This window comes from Lepidochelys kempii, chromosome 14 (assembly GCF_965140265.1).
Source record: "Lepidochelys kempii isolate rLepKem1 chromosome 14, rLepKem1.hap2, whole genome shotgun sequence".
Taxonomy (NCBI): domain Eukaryota; kingdom Metazoa; phylum Chordata; order Testudines; family Cheloniidae; genus Lepidochelys; species Lepidochelys kempii.
The window spans coordinates 57,793-80,785 of record NC_133269.1 but is presented as its reverse complement, the minus strand read 5'-3'; the positions used below and the strand labels follow the sequence as shown (position 1 = coordinate 80,785).

General features: G+C 42.8%; 1 protein-coding gene across 3 annotated transcripts in view; it reads right to left on the bottom strand.

The window, feature by feature from the left end:
* Positions 1–210: 210 nt before the first annotated feature.
* The window catches only part of CSNK1D (casein kinase 1 delta), a 68,924-nt gene continuing 46,141 nt past the window's right edge, over positions 211–22,993 (bottom strand). For 2 of the 3 annotated variants that reach the window (XM_073310935.1, XM_073310933.1), the window contains 2 exons: positions 19,882–20,021; positions 211–2,388 (listed from right to left, as the gene is read on the bottom strand). In XM_073310935.1, coding sequence (XP_073167036.1) covers positions 2,338–2,388; positions 19,882–20,021 — 191 coding nt within the window. In that variant the 3' untranslated portion in view covers positions 211–2,337. Of the gene's footprint in view, positions 2,389–4,211; positions 4,277–19,881; positions 20,022–22,993 lie in introns of all 3 variants that reach the window. The other variant, XM_073310934.1, reaches the window with a different exon arrangement.

Sequence of the window (22,993 nt, the reverse complement as noted above, 5' to 3'; positions counted from 1 at the left end):
TTCAATATATACTTTCCCCTAGACATGCCAACCCAATTTTGCTGGTCAGTGCAGGGAATATGGCCATCATAAGGTCCTTGCCCCTCCCTACCTTTAAGAAATATCATTGTAGGCACTAGTTTTCAATGCTCAGCATTTGTGGAGGAATGAGAATTTGCCTGTGTATGTGCTGAGAATCCATTAAAAAGACAAATTTCACCAAGAAAAAAGTAGAAGTCATTATGAATTTATTATTTACACAATTGGTAAAGTACACAAATACAGTGATAGTACAAATGAGGTGTTCTGAGATATTGGTTACCAATACACAGGTTTATACAGACTTTCTAACTATTTTTTGCAGGTGACGGGATATAACTATTGTGAAAGGGCAAGAACAGCCCACAATCAAGTACAATTCTAGAAATTTGCATCAGTCAGCTTTTAAGTACAGTACAGCAATTTAAGGTTCCAGATACAGAGGACAGGAAGAAAAGGCTGCCTTTGTAAGTCTCTCTAACATTACATCATTAACCACACATATTTACAAAGAAAGCACAGTGAACTGTAGAACTGTACAAATGGTAGTGCACATGCCTTAAGTCCTGAAATCTACAGTAACTTAGTAGGGGATTCTGTTATGCAAAATTATCCATGGACTAAACTTTTAAACCTTTCCATTGCACTCCCCCAAAACACAGGTTTCCCCCACTGAGATCTAGAGCAAGCACAAGCAATTAGTTAGCATTCTGAAATATCTCAAGAAAAGTGACTGACAGATTTAGTTGGTGGATTTTGGATAGAAAAAGAATTTGCAAAACTATCCTAAAAAAGTTTGAGGCACAAGGAAAATATTAATGGATTTGTTTTTAGCCTATGTTTCCAAATAGAATGGAATCTTTCAAATAACACTTATGTATTGCACTTCCATTTTCAAGAGGGAAATTGACATTACTTTGCTTGAGTATGACTAATAATTGAACTTTTCTAGTTACTGCAAGGATAAAATATTTAGCATTCCTTTATGAAAATGTTTTAAGTTAGAAACAATATAAAGATCCTTCCATATTCCTTAATAGGGACATCTGCCAAGAGCACTTTTTATTTTGGACATTCTAAGCATATGAACAAGTCATTTAACACCAGATAAAGAATAGCAATCCCAGAAATATACAACTTATTATATTAAGAATGTAATTCACGCCTGAGAATCAGTTCTCAGGATTTCACAGCAGGAATATTTTGTTTATAATTCCTTTTTGTGTCTTGGCAATACACAGCAGACCAGAATCACTTTTTTTTAATGTATGTGGATGCTGAAGCAACTGTACACAATTCACTCAGTCTGCAATGGCAGTAATTCTTGTGCCACTTGCAATGGTCTTCAAACCAGCCAATCTCAATGTAGAAAACTAGATCTTACCAAGGAAAAGTGTTTTATACACAATCCTCCTTCTCAAATGAAGGAGAACCACATGCCATGCTTACCATCTCTAAACTCCAACAAATTCCTCTTAAATATCAGAGCCCTTCTGCCTCTTTATTCTTCACATGCTTTAGGAATAAGTTATCTTTCAATATCACCATCTCTAAAGAGCCCAGACACTTCTATCCAGTATCTTTTGCTTTCTCTGACTATACTAGAGAAGAGTAAAAATTCAAAAGTGTTTCTGTGTTGCATGGAGATTTCCATTAAAATGTGGAAGAAGCAAAGTAATAAAACTATAATGCATATTAAAAAACTTTCAGGAGAACTCCCCCACCCCTCATCCTGAATGGGACTATACCTAAAAAAGTAAACAGTTTAAATAAAATCAGATGGTTTTAATTAATTTACATATTCCCTGCCAGACTAAACTTTACAAGAAATTTCAAGTCATTGTCTTTAATTCAGGATTGTTCATATATGACATTTTTAAATCAGACAAAAGCAAGACAGAATTCTTTACACAGAATTAAGCCAATAATCTTAGCAAAATGATATAAAATTTTCTTAAACCAACCAGGTAAAAGATTTATAGTTACAGTAGAATAATAAAAAGGGGTAAAGTCTGCCGCCTGTGGAGGGAGAACTGAAATGGCTATTCAATAACAGGCGATTAACTCTGTAAACCATCTCTTCCTTTTCCAGCCCTGTTACTACAGAGTTCACTTAAGGTCATTGGGTTTCTGGCAAGAGCCTCTTTTAATGGCAGCTGTTGGAGTCTGTCCATGTTCCTGCAAGTATCTCTTTGTAAGTGGCACGGAAAGCTCCAGTTGTAATGTTTCTGCTCTAGGTTGGGGTATTTTTGCTAGTAAAGCCATTGGTAACATAGGCGATCAGCCATGCATTAACTGCCCTCTATGGCAAAATTATTTTCATCGGTGCACAGCAGACTGGAGAACACTGGTAGTCACACGAGCAGGAATCTATCAGAGCCAAAGAATAAGATAAAATCAGCACAAGTCATTTTAACTAGCATGTAGATGGTTCTACCAAAATTGTTTCAGCCACTTGTTGCAAAACATCTGGGCATAAAAACCCTAGTAAAAGGAAAAAATTATCTTTCTAGAATCTACAATCCAATGGACTACACAGGCTATTTCATACCTACCTGTAGCCACATCACGTTATCTGCATTTTCCTTCTGTATTAAGGTTAACACAGGAAATGACCTCTTCACCACAAGCAGAGAGTTTGAAGAACAAATAAATCAGAGCAAAAACATGCACGCGAAAAAGAACAAAACCAGATTAAACTGCTGAGCTCTTGAAATAAAACTGATAGAGATTCAAGACTGAAGAAACCCAAATCGAAGAATAAAGTTAAAAATATAATGTTAAAAAAGATAGAGCTCTTTGGATTTTTACTGGTGATGCCATATTAAACACATTACACAATATTATTTACTTAGCTTGAGTTTGTCTTAAGTAACAGTGCCCACAGAGAGTTAAAGGCATCACACATCAGTACCTTTAATTTAAGAAGTTACAAATGTCAAAGCAGCAATAGCACTCTAAAAATGAGAAACAGTCTTAAGTAGCTACCAAATTTTTGGCACATAAAGGCCAAGCACAACAGACAAGATCTTGATCTGGCTGGGTCCTGCTGTCATAACTCATGCAAGATTTGCACTGACTTCAATGGTCGCTTTGCTTGAGTAAGGCCTAATGATTGGGGCTCTAAAGCAGTAAACCATCATTTGCAGACAGTTTTGAATATTACAACAATTTAAGAAAGAAGCAGCTTCTGGAGTCAGCCAAGTACACAGAACAACTGGAGAAAATTAAATAAAAAAAGAGGAAGAGAAGGATGCTACACCAACTGCAGATGTAGGATTAGTGCAAGCTGGAACTTTATAGAGAAAGTAAAGCAGCGGAAAGAACTACGTAATTTAACAAGGAACAGAAAAATATGATTGCCTTTTTAATATATAGCAAAGCAAAGAAGAAGCTTCTAAAGTTATTTAAGAGTCAGTATTCTTCAACAGTGAGGTACAGATTTTGACCCACACATGTTTCTATTGCTAAAACACAATTGGCTTAAATACTAGAAAACTGCACATAAATGCAGAAATTATTTCACTATCCACTGGCAAAGGATTTTGAGTATCCAAGTTCAAGTCTGCCTATATTCAAGGTGCTAATGTTTCAGATACACTAAAGAGAAGTTCATCTGAAAAAGTTTTTAATCTCTGGCAGCTCAGAAGGTATGGAAGAGAATTAAAAAACACAGAAAAATGAAGGATGCTTTAATAACTTTTACCACTCATGCCAAGATAAAGCCTTACTTGAATTAGTTAATTTTGTTCTCCATGACAAGTCTACAGAACAAGTAATCTTTTCATAATTTTAAAAGCTCAGTCTAGTTTAGAATGGATGTCTGAGATTGTAAGCATAATTATGGTGTAACTAGTGGTTCTAGGATCGTTAGATGGTTTAGAGTTGCTGATCTGCTTATTTTATTAGCAATGCCTTAATAGCCATAGGGGCTTCCCAAATCACCAATTAATTCTACTAAACAATTTAGGAAGAACAGTAGTAAATACTTCAACTCTTAGAAGGATGTTTACTTTTACATTCAGAAGGAATCCTAATGCCACGTCAAGTACCTGACATCTGAGCGTAGGGCACAGAGATAAAGCATACAATTGTAAGAGTTAATGTGAGGAGAAAGTGCCAAATCTGATGTTTCCACAGGATTTAATCCCACCCCATCCAAAATGATTTGGGTCTAACAAGAAGGGACTCACCCAGTGCTGCCTTCCAACGAGGAGACGAGCAGCTACTTGCCATGATGTTCGAAGGGAATGCTATTCTGAGGTGGGGGAAAAGACAGCAAATTGTAACAGTTCTACTGTCCAAATATATAAAGTTGACTACAAAATCCAACCTAAATTTGCAGTTGAACCTAGATATATTTTCCAAGGACTTCAATTTCAGATTGCTACAAGACTTGTTTCTGTACTAATAGATATTTTAAAAGGAACAAAAAAATTTTTTCCCCTCAAAGAAAGCTGAAATCTCAGGGTTTGAGGAACTATGTAGAAAATGATCCCTATAAAGATTAACATATGAATAAAGGTTTTCTCATCAGGAAGTGAAGAATGAACTGTATTTTGGAAGTGCATTTTTGTTCCAGCCTCTGTTTTATTCCAATAAAGTGGTAATAACACTGACTGTTCATTGCCACTGCTGGCCACTGATTTAAAAACATTTTCCTTTGTCAAAGAGACTTATTCCAATATTCCTTTATTCTTGTAAGTATTCTAAACCTTTTCCTCCAAACTACAGAGAGAATTCTCAATCTATTATTAGCATAAATAGGAGTCGTGCAAGAGCTTGATCCTGCAAAGTGCTGTGCACTCTGCATCTAGCAAAGCACTTACGCACGTGCTTAACTTTAAGCATGTAAGAAGTTCCATTGAAACAGTCTTACAAAATTGAGCCCTGTATGGAGAGAAACAAAGATTACACACCTGTCACTGGAGTTCAAGACAACTTCTACACGTTCACTCGCCTGAGATGTGCCCGATTGTGCAGTCTGGACTGGAACTTTTAGTAGCAGTGCCTGTGGGAGCGCTCATGCACCCACTATCCTTCCATCACTACTCCTTAACACTCAAAGGGTGTAGCTATAAAAAGGTAGGATGGCATGCTGACTGACTGCTTCAGGTACTTCCACCACCTTCTCGGATCCAGAAGTTCATAGATTCATTTTAAAGCCAGAAGAGACCATTAGTTCATCTAGTATGACATCCTGCTTCACACAGGCCAGAACATTTCTTCCAGTTACCTCTGTGCAGACCATTAACTTGTGTTTGACTAGAGCATATCCCCCAGAAAGGAATCCAGTCTTGGATTTCTAGACATTAAAAGATGGAGAATCCACCACATTCTTTCATAGTTTGTTCCAGTAGTTCATAATCCTCACTGTTAAAATATTGTGCCTTATTTCTAATATGAATTTGTCTGGCTTTAACTTCCAGTCCCTGGTTCTTCTCATGCCTTTCTCTGATAGATTTAAGAGTCCTTTAGTAGCAAGTATTTTCTCCCCATGAAGGAACTTGTATACATAGTGATCAAGTCACTTCTTGAACTTTTCGATAAGCTAAACAGACTGGGCTCCATGTGTCACTGAAAGGCATTCTTTCCAGCCCTCAAATCATTTGAGGCTTTTGTCTGCATCCTCTCCTATTTTTCAATATCCTTTTTGAAATGCGAACATCAAAATGGGACAAAAGTATTCCAGTATCACTCTCATACATAGGTAAACACACATCCCAACTCCTAATTCCTATTCCTTTGTTTATAAATCCATGCCCTGGTCTACACTAGGAGTTGAGGTCGAATTTAGCAGTGTTAAATTGATTTAACCCTGCACCCATCCACACGACGAAGCCCTTTTTTTTCGACTTAAAGGGCTCTTAAAATCGATTTCCTTACTCCACCCCCCAACAAGGGGATTAGCACTGAAATCGGCCTTGCTGGGTCAAATTTGGGGTACTGTGGACACAATTAGACAGTATTGGCCTCTGTGAGCTATCCCAGAGTGCTCCATTGTGACCGCTCTGGACAGCACTCTCAACTCAGATGCACTGGCCAGGTAGACAGGAAAAGGCCCGCGAACTTTTGAATGTCAATTTCCTGTTTGGCCAGCGTGGCAAGCTGCAGGTGACCATGCAGAGCTCATCAGCAGAGGTGACCATGATGGAGTCCCAGAATCGCAAAAGAGCTCCAGCATGGACTGAACAGGAGGTACGGGATCTGATCGCTGTATGGGGAGAGGAATCTGTGCTATCAGAACTATGTTCCAGCTTTTGAAATGCCAAAACATTCGTCAAAAATCTCCCAGGGCATGAAGGACAGAGGCCATAACAGGGACGTGAAGCAGTGCTGTGTGACACTTAAGGAGCTGAGGCAAGCCTACCAGAAAACCAGAGAGGCGAACGGCCGCTCCAGGTCAGAGCCCAAAACATGCCCGCTTCTATGATGAGCTGCATGCCGTTTTAGGGGGTTCAGCCACCACTACCCCAACTGTGTTGTTTGACTCCTTCAGTGGAGATGGAGGCAACGCAGAAGCAGGTTTTGGGGATGAGGAAGATGATGAGGTTGTAGATAGCTCACAGCAAGCAAGCAGAGAAACCGGTTTTCCCGACAGTCAGGAACTGTTTCTCACCCTGGACCTGGAGCCAGTACCTCCTGAACCCACCCAAGGCTGCCTCCCGGATCTGCCAGGCGGAGAAGGGACCTCTGGTGAGTGTACCTTTTAAAATAGTATCCATGATTTAAAAGCAGGCATGTTTAATGATTAATTTGCCCTGGCATTTGCGGCTCTCCTGGATGTACTCCCAAAGCCTTTGCAAAAGGTTTCTGGGGAGGGCAGCCTTATTCCATCCACCCATGGTAGGACACTTTACTACTCCAGGCCAGTAGTACGTACTTGGGAATCATTGTAGAACAAAGCATTGCAGTGTATGTTTGCTGGCATTCAAACAACATCCATTCTTTATCTCTCTGTGTTATCCTCAGGAGAGTGACATCATTCATGGTCACCTGGTTGAAATAGGGTGCTTTTCTTAAGGGGACATTCAGAGGAGCCCGTTCCTGCTGGGCTGTTTGCCTGTGGCTGAACAGAAATGTTCCCTACTGTTAGCCACAGGGAGGGGCTAGCCATGCGCTGGGGGGAGGCAAAACGCAACCTTGGAACAAAAGCATGTGCTATGTATGTAATGTTAACAGCAAGGTTTACCGTGAAAGAATGTATCCATTGTTCTATAAAATGTGCCTTTTAAAATACCCCTGTCCCCTTTTTTTTCCTCCACCAGCTGCATGTGTTTCAAGGATCACAGGATCTTCTCCTTCCCAGAGGCTACCGAAGATCAGAAGGCGAAAAAAATACACTCGCGATGAAATGTTCTCTGAGCTCATGCTGTCCTCCCACACTGACAGAGCACAGACAAATGTGTGGAAGCAGACAATGTCAGAGTGCAGGAAAGCACAAAATGACCGGGAGGAGAGGTGGCGGGCTGAAGAGAGGGCTGAAGCTGAAAGGTGGCGGCAGCATGACGAGAGGAGGCAGGATTCAATGCTGAGGCTGCTGGAGGATCAAACTAATATGCTCCAGCGTATGGTTGAGCTGCAGGAAAGGCAGCAGGAGCACAGACAGCCGCTACAGCCCCTGTGTAACCAACCGCCCTCCTCCCCAAGTTCCACAGCCTCCTCACCCAGATGCCCGAGAACGCAGTGGGGGGGCCTCCGGCCACCCAGCCACTCCACCCCAGAGGATTGCCCAAGCAACAGAAGGCTGGCATTCAATAAGTTTTAAACTTTTAGAGTGCTGTGTGGCCTTGTCCTTCCCTCCTCCTCCACCCCTCCTGGTGCTTCTCTCCTCCACCACCCATCTTGGGCTACCTTGGCAGTTATCCCCCTATTTATGTGATGAATTAATAAAGAATGCATGAATGTGAAGCAACAATGACTTTATTGCCTCTGCAAGCAGTGATCGAAGGGAGGAGGGGAGGGTGGTTAGCTTACAGGGAAGTAGAGTGAACGAAGAGGCAGGGGGTTTCATCAAGGAGAAACAAACAGAACTTTCACACCGTAGCCTGGCCAGTCATGAAACTGGTTTTCAAAGCTTCTCTGATGCGCACCGCAACCTCCTGTGCTCTTCTAACCGCCCTGGTGTCTGGCTGTGTGTAACCAGCGGCCAGGTGATTTGCCTCAACCTCCCACCCCGCCATAAACGTCAACCCCTTACTCACAGATATTGTGGCGCGCACAGCAAGCAGTAATAACAGTGGGAATATTGGCTTTGCTGAGGTGTAACTGAGTCAGTAAACTGCGCCAGCGTGCTTTTAAACATCCAAATGCACATTCTACCACCATTCTGCACTTGCTCAGCCTGTAGTTGAACAGCTCCTGACTACTGTCCAGGCTGCCTGTGTATGGCTTCATGAGCCATGGCATTAAGGGGTAGGCTGGGTCCCCAAGGATAACTATAGGCATTTCAACATCCCCAATGGTTATTTTCTGGTCTGGGAATAAAGTTCCTTCCTGCAGTTTTTGAATCAGACCAGAGTTCCTGAAGATGCGAGCATCATGTACCTTTTCCGGCCATCCCACGTTGATGTTGGTGAAACGTCCCTTGTGATCCACCAGTGCTTGCAGCACTACTGAAAAGTACCCCTTGCGGTTTATGTACTCGCCGGCTTGGTGCTCTATAGGGATATGGGTTCCGTCTATGGCCCCACCACAGTTTGGGAATCCCACTGCAGCAAAGCCATCCACTATGACCTGCACATTTCCCAGGGTCACTACCCTTGATATCAGCAGATCTTTGATTGCATTGGCTACTAGCATCACAGCAGCCCCCACAGTAGATTTGCCCACTCCAAATTGATTCCCGACTGACCGGTAGCTGTCTGGCGTTGCAAGCTTCCACAGGGCTATTGCCACTCACTTCTCAACTGTGAGGACTGCTCTCATCTTGGTATTCTTGAGCCTCAGGCAGGGGAAAGCAAGTCACAAAGTTCCATGAAAGTGCCCTTACGCATGCAAAAGTTTCGCAGTCACTGGGAATCGTCCCAGACCTGCAACACTATGCGGTCCCCCCAGTCTGTGCTTGTTTCCCGAGCCCAGAATTGGCATTCCACCGCATGAACCTGCCCCATTAGCACCATGATGTCCACATTGCCAGGGCCCATGCTTTGAGAGAAGTCTGTGTCCATGTCATAGAATCATAGAATATCAGGGTTGGAAGGGACCTCAGGAGGTCATCTAGTCCAACCCCCTGCTCAAAGCAGGACCAATCCCCAACTAAATCATCCCAGCCAGGGCTTTGTCAAGCCTGACCTTAAAAACTTCTAAGGAAGGAGATTCTACCACCTCCCTAGGTAACGCATTCCAGTGTTTCACCACCCTCCTAGTGAAAAAGTTTTTCCTAATATCCAACCTAAACCTCCCCCACTGCAACTTGAGACCATTACTCCTTGTCCTGTCCTCTTCTACCACTGAGAATAGTCTAGAACCATCCTCTCTGGAACCACCTCTCAGGTAGTTGAAAGCAGCTATCAAATCCCCCCTCATTCTTCTCTTCTGCAGACTAAACAATCCCAGTTCCCTCAGCTTCTCCTCATAAGTCATGTGTTCCAGACCCCTAATCATTTTTGTTGCCCTTCACTGGACTCTCTCCAATTTCTCCACATCTTTCTTGTAGTGTGGGGCCCAAAACTGGACACAGTACTCCAGATGAGGCCTCACCAATATCGAATAGAGGGGGACGATCACGTCCCTCGATCTGCTCGCTATGCCCCTACTTCTACATCCCAAAATGCCATTGGCCTTCTTGGCAACAAGGGCACACTGCTGACTCATATCCAGCTTCTCGTCCACTGTCACCCCTAGGTCCTTTTCCGCAGAACTGCTGCCTAGCCATTCGGTCCCTAGTCTGTAGCTGTGCATTGGGTTCTTCTGTCCTAAGTGCAGGACCCTGCACTTATCCTTATTGAACCTCATCAGATTTCTTTTGGCCCAATCCTCCAATTTGTCTAGGTCCCTCTGTAGCCTATCACTGCCCTCCAGCGTATCTACCACTCCTCCCAGTTTAGTATCATCCACAAATTTGCTGAGAGTGCAATCCACACATTAAATGAAGATATTGAACAAAACCGGCCCCAGGACTGACCCCTGGGGCACTCCACTTGACACCGGCTGCCAACTAGACATGGAGCCATTGATCACTACCTCTTGAGCCGGACAAGCTAGCCAACTTTCTACCCACCTTATAGTGCATTCATCCAGCCCATACTTCTTTAACTTGCTGGCAAGAATACTGTGGGAGACCGTGTCAAAAGCTTTGCTAAAGTCAAGAAACAATACATCCACTGCTTTCCCTTCATCCACAGAACCAGTAATCTCATCATAGAAGGCGATTAGATTAGTCAGGCATGACTTGCCCTTGGTGAATCCATGCTGACTGTTCCTGATCACTTTCCTCTCATGTAAGTGCTTCAGGATTGATTCTTTGAGGACCTGCTCCATGATTTTTCCGGGGACTGAGGTGAGGCTGACTGGCCTGTAGTTCCCAGGATCCTCCTTCTTCCCTTTTTTAAAGACGGGCACTACATTAGCCTTTTTCCAGTCATCCGGGACTTCCCCCATTCGCCATGAGTTTTCAAAGATAATGGCCAATGGCTCTGCAATCATAGCCGCCAATTCCTTTAGCACTCTCGGATGCAACTCGTCTGGCCCCATGAACTTGTGCACGTCCAGCTTTTCTAAATAGTCCCTAACCACCTCTTTCTCCACAGAGGGCTGGCCATCTATTCCCCATGTTGTGATGCCCAGCACAGCAGTCTGGGAGCTGACCTTCTTAGTGAAGACAGAGGCAAAAAAAGCATTGAGTACATTAGCTTTTTCCACATCCTCCCTCATTCATTAAGGGGCCCACACTTTCCTTGGCTTTCTTCTTGTTGCCAACATACCTGAAGAAACCCTTCCTGTTACTCTTGACATCTCTTGCTAGCTGCAGCTCCAGGTGTGATTTGGCCCTCCTGAGGATGAGTGTCCTCATCACTCTCGTCACCGTGCTGACGTCGCCTACTCGCCCGGTTTTGCTTTACCAGGTTCTAGTGCTGCATATACTGCTGGATAATGTGTGTGGTGTTAATGTGCTCCTGATTGCCAAAGTGATCCGCGCGGGCTCCATGCTTGCTGTGATATGGCGTCTGCACAGAAAAAAGGCGTAGAACGATAGTCTGCCATTGCCCTGACGGAGGGAGTGGCGACTGATGACATGGCTTACAGGGTTGGCTTACAGGGAATTAAAATCAACAAAGGGGGTGGCTTTGCGAGAAACTGAATGGCCCCCTCAAGGATAGAACTCAAAACCTCAAGGATAGAACTCAAAACTGGGTTTAGCAGGCCGTTGATTTCACGGAGGGAGGGAGGAGAAAATGAATACAAAACAAATCTGGTCTATTTCTTGATTTGAGCCACTTCATCTATCTTTATACATCTTGCTGGCAGCAGACCATGCAGTACGACCGCTAGCCATCGTCATCTCCTGGGTGCTCGGCAGAAGATGGTGCAGTATGACTGCTGGCCATCCTCTTCTGCTGGCTGCTGATTAAAAGACAGTGCACTGCCGGTAGGACTCAATTGCCATGAGACAAAACTTAAAAGGGAAATGACCTGGCTGAGTCACTCCCATGTTTGCCCAGGCGCCCCGACCTCATCGAGGTCGGTTAAAAGAGCACCCAGGACTACATCGACGACGGCTACCAGTCATATTGCACTGTCTGCTGCCAAAAGGCAATAAACTGCTGCTGTGTAGCAATGCAGTACCGCGTCTGCCAGCACCCAGAAGACATACGGTGATGGTTAGCTGAGCGGGCTACATGCTTGCTGTGGTACGGTGTCTGCACAGGTAACTCAAGAAAAAAAGCGCAAAACGATCGTCTGCCCTTGCTTTCACGGAAGGAGGGAAGGAAGGGGGGCCTGACGATATGTACCCAGAACCACCTGCGACAATGTTTTAGCCCCATCAGGCACTGGGATTTCTACCCAGAATTCAAATGGGCGGCAGAGACTGCGGGAACTGTGGGATAGCTACCCACAGTGCAACACTCTGGAAATAGACGGTTGCCTCAGTACTGTGGACACACTGCGCCGACTACATGCACTTAGAGCATTTGTGTGGGGACACACACGGTCGACTGTATAAAAACGCTTTCTAGAAAACTGACTTCTATAAATTCGACCTGATTTCGTAGTGTAGACATACCCTAAGGATGTTAGGGCTTTTTGCCAGAGCATCACACTGGGAGCTCATATTGAACGGTTTGTCCACTATGACCCTTAAAACCCTTTTCAGAGTCACTGCTTTCCAGGATACAGCCCCCCATTCTTTAGATATGGACTGCGTTCTTTTTGTTGGGATGGGCCCAGCTTACCACACAATCCAGATAGCTATGTATGACTGCCCTGTCCTCACCTTTATTTATCAATCATTCTGCCAACATTTGCGCCATCTGCAATTCTTCCAAAATGCTTTAAAAATATTATTTGAGGAAGTTTTTATTAGTTTACAAATCCTTGCATGTAAATATCAAACAATCATTACAAAAACTCTTTAAACAAAAGCTAATACACAGGAATATTGTCAGAGCTTTCTATTTAACAGAGTGTTACCATATTACACAATGAACATCTTTGCACCTCCTATAATATGTTGTTGCAGGTGATTTCATTTAATTGAGTGAAATTTCTATATACCCACATTTGACTGACCAGGCATGTCTACCAAATGTTAATATTCAAATAAATTGGACAGGTGCCACCTGAAAATTATCAACAGTGATTTTATATTTACTTCCAGATCATTAACTTACATGCTGAATAGCAGTGGGTCTAGTACTGATCCCTGCAGAACTCTACTAGAAACACCTCTATTTAATGATTCCCCATTGACAGCTACCTTTTTGAAGATCTGACAGTTAGCCAGGTCTTAATCCATATAACATGTGCTTCATTGATGTTGTATAGGGCTAGTTATTTAATCAGAATGTCATGAAGTACTAAGTATATTACATCTACGCAATTACTTTTATCAACCAAACATCTCAAAGAATGAAATAAAATTTGCTTGACAAGACGTATTTTCCATAAAACCACGTTGACTAGCATTATATTGCCTTCCTTCAATTCTTTATTAATGGAAACCTGTAGCAGCTTTTCCATAATTTTTCCCAGATTGAGGTAGCTGAAATCAGCATTCCAAACAAGAAGGGAAAGTGGGCTGGGAGTATGAATGTGCAGAGGTTATCTTTAAGAACCCTGGTTACAGGTGAGTAGCTTTCATTTCTTCTTAGAGTACCTTTTTTGTATATTCCCACTCTTAGGAATTTGGCAAGTAGTGCTCCTCCCTCTGCATGGTTGGGATGGTTAAATAAGGATTGCAGTACTGTCTTACCAACTGAGCATCTGATCTAGACGCCAAATGGCAGATCTACAGATTTCTAATATGAGAGTATGTCTAAAGCAAGCCAGAGAGAGTGCTCTGTTGCTTTTCATTAATGATTTAGGAGTATTTTAACACTCAAAACACAGGGGTTTGGCTTCCCTGACCACAGGATACCGTTCTAGGAAGAAGGACAGTTGAGCGGAGAGGGGGTCCACTTATCAAGGAAGGAGAAGAGTGTCTTTGGTTACAGACTGGCTAACCTAGTGAGGAGGGCTTTAAACTGGTTTTAATGGGGACAGGAGACAAAAGCCTATAAGTAAAGCACAAACATGGATACCTGGGAAAAGGGTTGGAATCTGGGGGGAGCATGGTCAATTATAGCAAGGATAAAGGAGAGATGAGGGAACAGAGAGGGGAAATCACATCATTATCTTAGATGTCTGTATACTAATTCAAGAGGTATGGGGAATAAACAGGAAGAACTAGAAATACTAGTGAATAAACACAGAACAAAACGATGGCTACTGAATCATAGAGCTTGCAATATCCAACAGTTTGAAGGAAGCAATATGTGTTTTATTAGGCTTCTGATTAATTTTCAAGCTAACCATTGGCCCTGGATCAGGGGCAGGGTATGGCTCTATAGTACAACCTTGGTCCTCTATATCAGTGGTTCTCAAAGCCGGTCAACCGCTTGTTCAGGGAAAGCCCCTGGTGCGCCGGACCGGTGTGTTTACCTGCTGCATCCGCAGGTTCAGCCGATCGCGGCTCCCACTGGCCGCAGTTCACTGCTCCAGGCCAATGGGGGCTGCGAGAAGCGGAGCAGGCCAAGGGACATGCTGGCCGCCCTTTCCACAGCCCCCATTGGCCTGGAGCAGCAAACTGCGGCCAGTGGGAGTCGCGATTGGCCGAACCTACAGACGCGGCAGGTAAACAAACTGGCTGGCGCACCAGGGGCTTTCCCTGAACAAGCGGCGGACCGGCTTTGAGAACCACTGCTCTATATCACCATTTGATTTGCCTCTAGCTTCCACCTTGAAGGAATGCTTTTGGATTTTGTTGTAAGGAACAAGTTCCTTAATGGCATGCTCTCATAGTCTGTCTCTTTCAGAAGAGTCTGAAACTGTGAGACTAGGGATTTCTGCACAGTATAATCCAATAAAGTGGATTCACATTGACTGGCACCTTAGGACTGGCTCCAGTTAAGAAGATAGACACCTGCACCAGAGAACTGTTGGGCTTTCTGGACCCATCATTTGTCAGAGGGGAATCAGGTCTCTAACAGTTGTGGATCCCTTTGGCTTGGAGCCAGAAAGTTTAGCTGCTAATGCTTCCTCCAGTAGCAATGCTTGGAGCTGATTCTGAAACTTCTTGCTAGCTCTGGTGCTCAGTCTGCTGCATATAGAGGATTAAAATAGTGAATGACCTTCCTCCAAGAAGGCGAAACAATTCACACGTGCATCTGAAATAGGAAAGATAGCAGGGCAAAAGGCATATCTCTTGAACCCCAACTTTGTGGTCTTCAGTTCCACAGTTTGGAACCGGGGGATCTGAGCCCCTGTGAAAGCCTTAGTGAAAGAAATAAAAATTAAAACTGTTACATAATAAACTAAAGACAGCACTGGGAATGATCTGTTCCATCACATGCAGGTTGGGGGAGATGGCCAGATTCCTGGTTTGTCTGCTATCAGGGTTGGAAAGAATTGAGGTGGTTGTTGGGACAAGCCCCCTTTTATAGCCATTCACTCCAAATATGTGTAGCAGCAAGAGGAGGGGCAGCATGTGTGTGAGAGCACTCTGACAAGCACTGCTACTAGAATGTTACTTTGGTCCAGGCTGCACCATTGGTGCATCTCAGGAGTGGGGATGTGTACAGACTACTTGAACACATACCTATATCTTTCCAGATATCTTCATCTCTTACAGCTAAAACAAAATTTTAAAAGTAACTGGCAACATCATCCTGGAGAACCCCTGACTGAGGTGAGACATGGCACATTTTCCTGATCAAAAAGATCCCAAATACCCAATCAGTTTATTTTATCTTATATAAAAAGGATTCAGCACCTTTGAAATTAAATGGGGAAAAAAATTCTTTTGGCCTGGTTGGATTATAACAGTTAGAAAACAAAAATTCCCTACACTAAGGCATGAGTCACTATTCAAATAAAAAAATCTGAAACTTATTTCTGCAGTATCAGTGCAAATGAGAACCTTTAACACTGTCTGCTTTATTTTGGAGCTATCACCACCAACCAGAATCCAATTTTTCAGTGTCAACTGTGGAACAATCAGAAATTTAAAAGGCACGATTCCTTAACCATAAATAAAATAATCTTAAATACATGCTTCGAAGAACATCTTGTGCCTGGAATTATCAATGAGGAAACTGACAACAAATCTGGATGGTTCAATATATTCACCCTCTCAAATATTGTACATGATATATTTGAAATCAAAAATTGATATTAAACATTTTCCCTAACTATTCTTGTAGTATCATCTATATTATAGTATAGAAGTGTGATTCAAATCTGAAATACCTAAAAACATTTTGGAAGTCTCTGAGATCAGTGAAATTCAATAAATGCTAAATATGTTTGAAGTTTAACGGTGACCTGAAATGTTTTAAACTATGCACTAAAGTAAGTAAGTTTATAGACTGAGAAACTACAGGACTTTTAAACAAAGGGTAGCTACAAGGGTATGAAAATAGATTATTTTTTTCTTTACTCCCTTTGGCTCCAAAATTGCAAAGGGATTCATGTATCCAGGCTGGCACGAAGTCCCAATATGCTTTAGAAAAATGCATTGCACCAATTTGAGCCAAACATTCCATAGCTACTGCCACGCTAAAGATCTGGAATGAGTTATTAACCACACCAGGATTCAGAACACTCTGAAACTTTACCATCAAGAGTTTTAATCCTTCATTACAAGCAAGACACACTCAGACATGGAAGGCAATAAGAATAAAACACCACTTACTGCAATTTTTCCCCACTAATGACTTGCTTTTATGTCGACCGTTACAAAGAATCTCAAATTCTATCAAATCTGAGAGTTAAACACTAAGTACATACTGAAATAATGCCTATTGGGCAAGAAAAGACAATCACCTTTTCATCTGAGGATCTCCAAGGGATTTAACAATATTAACTATACTTTGCCAAATCTCTGAACATAATAAAATCACCACATATGGGGCAGTGAAAGCTATATTATAAGTTGTATTTAATGTCCAGATATAACCACCTCACTTACATTATGCTCACAATCTCAGCTAGGATTTATACAAATCCAAATTTAAGACTTCTCAAAATAGCTGCTTTCTTTCCCCCAAAATCTGCTGAAAAAGCACCGCTTTCCTCCTCCCCAACTGTACAACTCCAACCCTCCCCGGCTTTAAACTAGCAGGTCCACCAGACAAGTCAGTGATCTGGGACTCAACATTCAATACCTTGCCCTTCAGAGCTAAAAAGTTTTACATAACTGCACTCAAAATAAAACAATGTAACAAAATTCTACATTTGTAAGTTGCACTTTCACGATAAAGAGTCTGCATTCCAGTACCTGTATGACAGGAGTGGTCAAACTACAGCCTGTGGGCCGAATCTGGCCCATGAGCCATTGTAATCCGGCCCTCGAGCTCCTGCGTGGGAGCGGGCTCTGAGGCTTACCCCATTCTGGTGCTCCAGCTGGGGAGCAGTTGGGGGCCGCTCCACGCAGCTCCCGGAAGCAGCGGCATTCCCCCCACCCCCGGCTCCTATGCATAGGGGCAGCCAGGGGGCTCCTCTCTGCCCCCTGCCCCAAGTTCTGCCCCTGCAGCTCCCATTGGCCAGGAACGTGTCTGCGGACGGGATAGCATGCAGAGCCACCCAGCCACGCCTCTGCATAGGAGTCAGAGAAGGGACATGCCACTGCCTATGGGAGCCACTTGAGGTAACCACCACCCAGAGCCTGCACCTCTGAGCCTCCCCCCACGCCACAACCCCCTGCCCCAGCCCTGATCCCCCACTCGCCCTCCAAACCCCTCAATCCCATCCCAGAGCATCCTCCTGCACTCCAAACCCCTCATCCCCAGCCCCACCTCAGAGCCTGCACCCCTAGCTGGCTCCTGCACCCATTCACACAGCTCAACCCTCTGCCCCAGCCCTGATCCCTCTCCCGCACTCCGAACCCCTCAGTCCCAGCCCAGAGGACTCTCCTACACCCCAAACTCATCCCTAGCCCCACCCCAGAACATGCACCCCCAGCTGGATCCCCATCCTGCACCCTGAAGTCCTCATTTTTTGGACTGCAAGAGCCTGCACCCCCAACCAGAGCCCTCAACCCCCATGCACCCAACCCCAGTTTTGTGAGCAGTCATGACCCAGCATACAATTTCTACTCCCAGATGTGGCCCTCGGGCCAAAAAGTTTGCCCACCCCTGTTGTATGAGGTGAACTGCAAATATTTCTTTTGTTGATCTTTCTTACTGTGCAGATATTGTAATAAAAATAATATAAAGTGAGTACTGTACACGTTGTATTCTGTGTTGTAACTGAAATCAATATATTTGAAAATGTATAAATCATCCAAAGTTATTTATAAGAAATTTAAATTGTTATTCTATTATTAACACTGCGATAAAAATTGTGATTAATCACGATTAATTAGTTTAATCGAGTTAATTTGTTTTGAGTTACTTGCAATTAATTGAATAGAAGGAAACTGAATAACTGATATTTCAAAGCAAATACATCGCTGAAGTCTCCACAATCTAATTTATGTCTGGAGATAAGTTTGTATTCTAGAGAACCCTAAGATGAGCCATGTATATACTAACAGGTTTCAGAGTAACAGCCGTGTTAGTCTGTATTCGCAAAAAGAAAAGGAGTACTTGTAGCACCTTAGAGACTAACCAATTTATTTGAGCATAAGCTTTCATGACCTACAGCTCACTTCATCGGATGCATCTGTATACTAAAATTTAAGATACAGGTTCTGTTGGGTCTAGAATTTCCCATCTTCTCTATACACTAAGAATGCTGTATTGATTTAAAGGCAATTCTATAATGACCACCACCACAGGATGACCATTTACACTGTAGCCTACCACCATCCTATACAGGTTGCACTTAAACAGTCACTAAAGCAGTTTAGGCACAATTTTAACTATTTATAAAAACAGCTAGTGAGTGTCTACTGTGTAGGAAAAACAATGGCATACATTTTTAAAAGGATATTAATTTAACTAATTAATTAATTAGTCCTGCATTAATGGACTTGTTAAAAAGTCCATTAATGCAGAGAGACGGTGAACTCTGCAGAAAGCATACAAATTGAATTCTGACAGAATTATGTCACCCTAACTAAAGACAGTGATGATGTGCTTGTCAAATAAGTATTAAATACTCAATTAGCAGTTTGTTTCTCCTAGAAAGCCACGGATGGGAAGAAAGAAGCCAATTGTTTACAAAATGTCCAAAAAGCTAGTAAAGTTAAGAAAATTTTACTTTTACACTTTAAAAAGGGAAATACAAGTACTGGGAGTTAAGCGAAAAATCCAGAAGTTGTAAAGGAAAGGTACCTGATAGCATGTTTAAGGCTTCTACCTCGCTATTAAAACAGGAAAGATACAGTGAAAGAAGGAACAAGGCAGAAGTGGAATAGAAAAGTAAAAGATTACGTGGAAGAAAGAAATGCAGTTCAAGACTTAATTATCTTGACTAAGTATACCACACGATATTTACACCTCAGATTTACAGCAATTGCTATATTTCTACAATATTAGATACTCTCAGCAGTAAAAAAACAAACAGAAAAAAACATCCAAAACACTAAAATGTGCAAGCCATGTTTTCTAGATTGCACAAGACTTTTGAATTCTGCAGTTAAAATGACTAAGATAATTTGAAGATCCTTTAAGATCCTGAATATTATAATACCTGTAATCATGTCTAATTGCAAATATAGGACATTGTTCTGACTGCTTTAGTGAAACAAATATATAGCACATTCCACCAAATAGCACATATGACCCTTTGGGCTCCTACTGTATACTGAACATCTTCTCATATGACTCTTTAATACAGCCCTGGCATTAAAAGGCTTGCCACTGGGGGTACACAAAGAAATAGAAAGATGGAGATTAAACAAAAAAATTGCCCTTGTTCAGTTCTTTAGAGATCAATATGATACTTTGTTATATGTTGAACTGATATCGTAAGACAAAGGCCTTATGAGTGGCAAGTGTTAACATATTTCCTCGGGTACCTCCAACAAAGCAAAAAGGTAGGAACTACATATCTAAATATTCTAAACTCCTTTATAAAATAAGGAAGTGAATATTCTTCAGTAAGAAATCCCACTGATTAACTGGTAAACTGACATAGGAAGGTACAACAGCCTGATCAAAATAAGTACTCTCAAATTAAAACCCTCCCTTTTCCCATAAAAAGGTGTTTATTCTGTACCTGTGAAGTTGACATGCGAGAAGTATCTTGGCGGCCTGTTAAATCAGATGAAGAGATATTGACAGGGGCACCACGATGCAGTCTCATACTCACTTTCCGTTCTCGCTCCATTCCAGACACTGGCCGAGGAGAGGCGTTAGCTGTGAGAAAGACAGGCGTTAGCTGTGTATTAGCCTGTTCACCTAACTTTCTTGAAATACAGTGTTAAACAGGATTTAAAGAGGTGTTAGTTGTTAAGACCTTTTAAAAAAAAACAACTGTTTCACCAGGGAATGGACAAACACCTAAGTCCCTTTTGCAGTGACAGTAAGCAGAAACAGCAGTTAAGTTAACCTACGTAATAACCAGGTGTTGGATTTGATTACAGTGGAGAGGGAAAAAGAAAAGTCTACCATCATTTAAACTGGATAGAAGACCAGGTCAAGATTTAAGAACAGAAGAGCTGCCATACTGGTTCAGAACATGGCTCACCCTGCCCAGCACCGTCTCGACAGTGGCCCATACCAGAGCTCCAGGGAAATTATGAAATGATCCATCCCTATCTACCTCTCCCGGCTTCTGATATTCAGAGGTTTGGGGTCACCCTGAGCATGGTGTTGCATCCCTGACCATCCTGGGTAATAGTTATTGATGGATCTGTCCTGCCTGAACTTAGCCAGGTTTTTGTTTTTTTTTAAAACACTCATTCTCATAGAATGTTGTGATTCCCAAAAGTATGACTTCCACAGGTTAGTTGTGCACCATGTGAAGAAGTACTTCCTCTTGTTTGTGTTAAACCTGCTACCTATTATTTTCATAGGGTGACCTCTGGTTTATGTGGGAAAGGGTATACAACACTTCTCTATTCACTTTTTTCACACTATTTATGATCTTATAGACCTCTATCAGACCCCCCCCCATAGTCCTCTCTTTTCTAAGATGAACAGCCCTAATCCTTTTAGTTCCTCATATGGAAGCTTTCCATATCATTGATCACCTTTGTTGCTTTTCTTTGAACCTTTTCCAGTTCCTCAACATCCTCTTTGGAGATGGGGTGACCAGAACCGGACACAGTATTCAAGGTGTAGGCACACCATATATTTACGTAGGAGCATTATGATTCTTATGATGATATTTCTATCTTATTTTCTATACCTTTCCTAATAGTTCCTAACAGACTGTTAAGCCTTTTTGACAGCTACTGCATACTGAGTGGACGTTTTCAGAGAATGGTCCACAGTGACACCAAGATCCCTTTCTTGGGTGGCAAGAGCTAATTCAGAATCCATCATATATATATAGTTGGGATTATTTTTTCCAATGTTCATTACTTTGCACTTAACATTCAATTTCATCTGCCATTTTGTTGCCCAGTCACCCAGCTTTGTGAGATTCCTGTGTAACTCCTTGCAGTCTGCTTTAGACTTGACTATCTTCAATAATTATATATTGTCCAGAAACATTGCCACTTTTGTTCACCGCCTTTTGCAGATCGTTCATTAATATGTTGAATAGTACAGGTCCCAGTACAGATTGCTGTTCTCCTGTGACAAGGAATCATAGAATAACAGAGTTGGAAGGGACCTCTGGAGGCCATCTAGTCCAACCCCCGGCCCAGAGCAGGACCAATCCCAACTAAATCATCCCAGCCAGGGCTTTGTCAAGCCTGACCTTAAAAACTTCTAAGGAAGGGGATTCCACCACCTCCCTAGGTAACGCATTCCAGTGTTTCACCACCCTCCTAGTGGTTCCTAATATCCAACCTAAATCTCCCCCACTGCAACTTGAGACCATTACTCCTTGTCCTGTCATCTGCTATCACTGAGAATAGTCTAGATCCATCCTCTTTGGATCCACCTTTCAGGTAGTTAAAAGCAGCTATCAAATCCCTCCTCATTCTTCTCTTCTGCAAACTAAACAATCCCAGTTCCCACAGCCTCTCCTCATAAGTCATGTGTTCCAGACCTCTAATCATTTTTGTTGCCCTTCGCTGGACTCTCTCCAATTTCTCCACATCCTTCTTGTAGTGTGGGACCCAAAACTGGACACAGTACTCCAGATGAGGCCTCACCAGTGTCGAATAGAGGGGAACGATCATGTCCCTCGATCTGCTGGCAATGCCCCTACGTATACACCCCAAAATGCCACTGGCCTTCCTGGCAACAAGGGCACACTGTTGACTCATATCCAGCTTCTCATCCACTGTCACCCCTAGGTCCTTCTATGCAGAACTGCTGCCTAGCAAATTCGGTCCCTAGTCTGTAGCGCTGCATTGGATTCTTCCGTCCTAAGTGCAGGACTCTGCACTTGTCCTTGTTGAACCTCATCAGATTTCTTTTGGCCCAATCCTCCAATTTGTCTAGGTCCCTCTGTATCCTATCCCTACCCTCCAGCGTATCTACCACTCCTTCCAGTTTAGAGTCATCCGCAAACTTGCTGAGGGTGCAATCCACACCATCGTCCAGATCATTAATGAAGATATTGAACAAAACCGGCCCAGGACTGACCCTTGGGGCACTCCGCTAGATACCGGCTGCCAACTAGACATGGAGCCATTGATCACTACCCGTTGAGCCCGACAATCTAGCCAACTTTCTACCCACCTTGTAGTGCATCCATCCAGCCTATACTACTTTAACTTGCTGACAAGAATACTGTGGGAGACCGTGTCAAAAGCTTTGCTAAAGTCGAGGAATAACACGTCCACTGCTTTCCCTTCATCCACAGAACCAGTTGTTATCTCATCATCTTGTCTTGGAGGAGCAGGGAGAAGAGGGAAGAGACTATCCATCTTTGGACAGATGCAGGAACTCAGATATAACCAAGTCTGCCGTGTCCAGATTGGTGAGACTATGATCATTCTGGGTCTCTTCTGCCAAATCTTCGTATTTCCAGGATGAATGGAAATGGAGGAAAGGCGCAAGAGGAGCTCTTTCTTGTCAGTGTAAAAAAGGTGTCTAAAACAGATGGGATCTCTGCTTGGTCTCAAGCAGATCTTCACATGAGCCACCGAAGATCTGAATGCTTACTTGTGATGGATGATGTAGCCCATAGTAGGATATAATGGCTAGCAAAATAATCCTAATCCAGCCAGCAGTATCAATTAATATGTTTCTTTTTCTGAAATTAATCC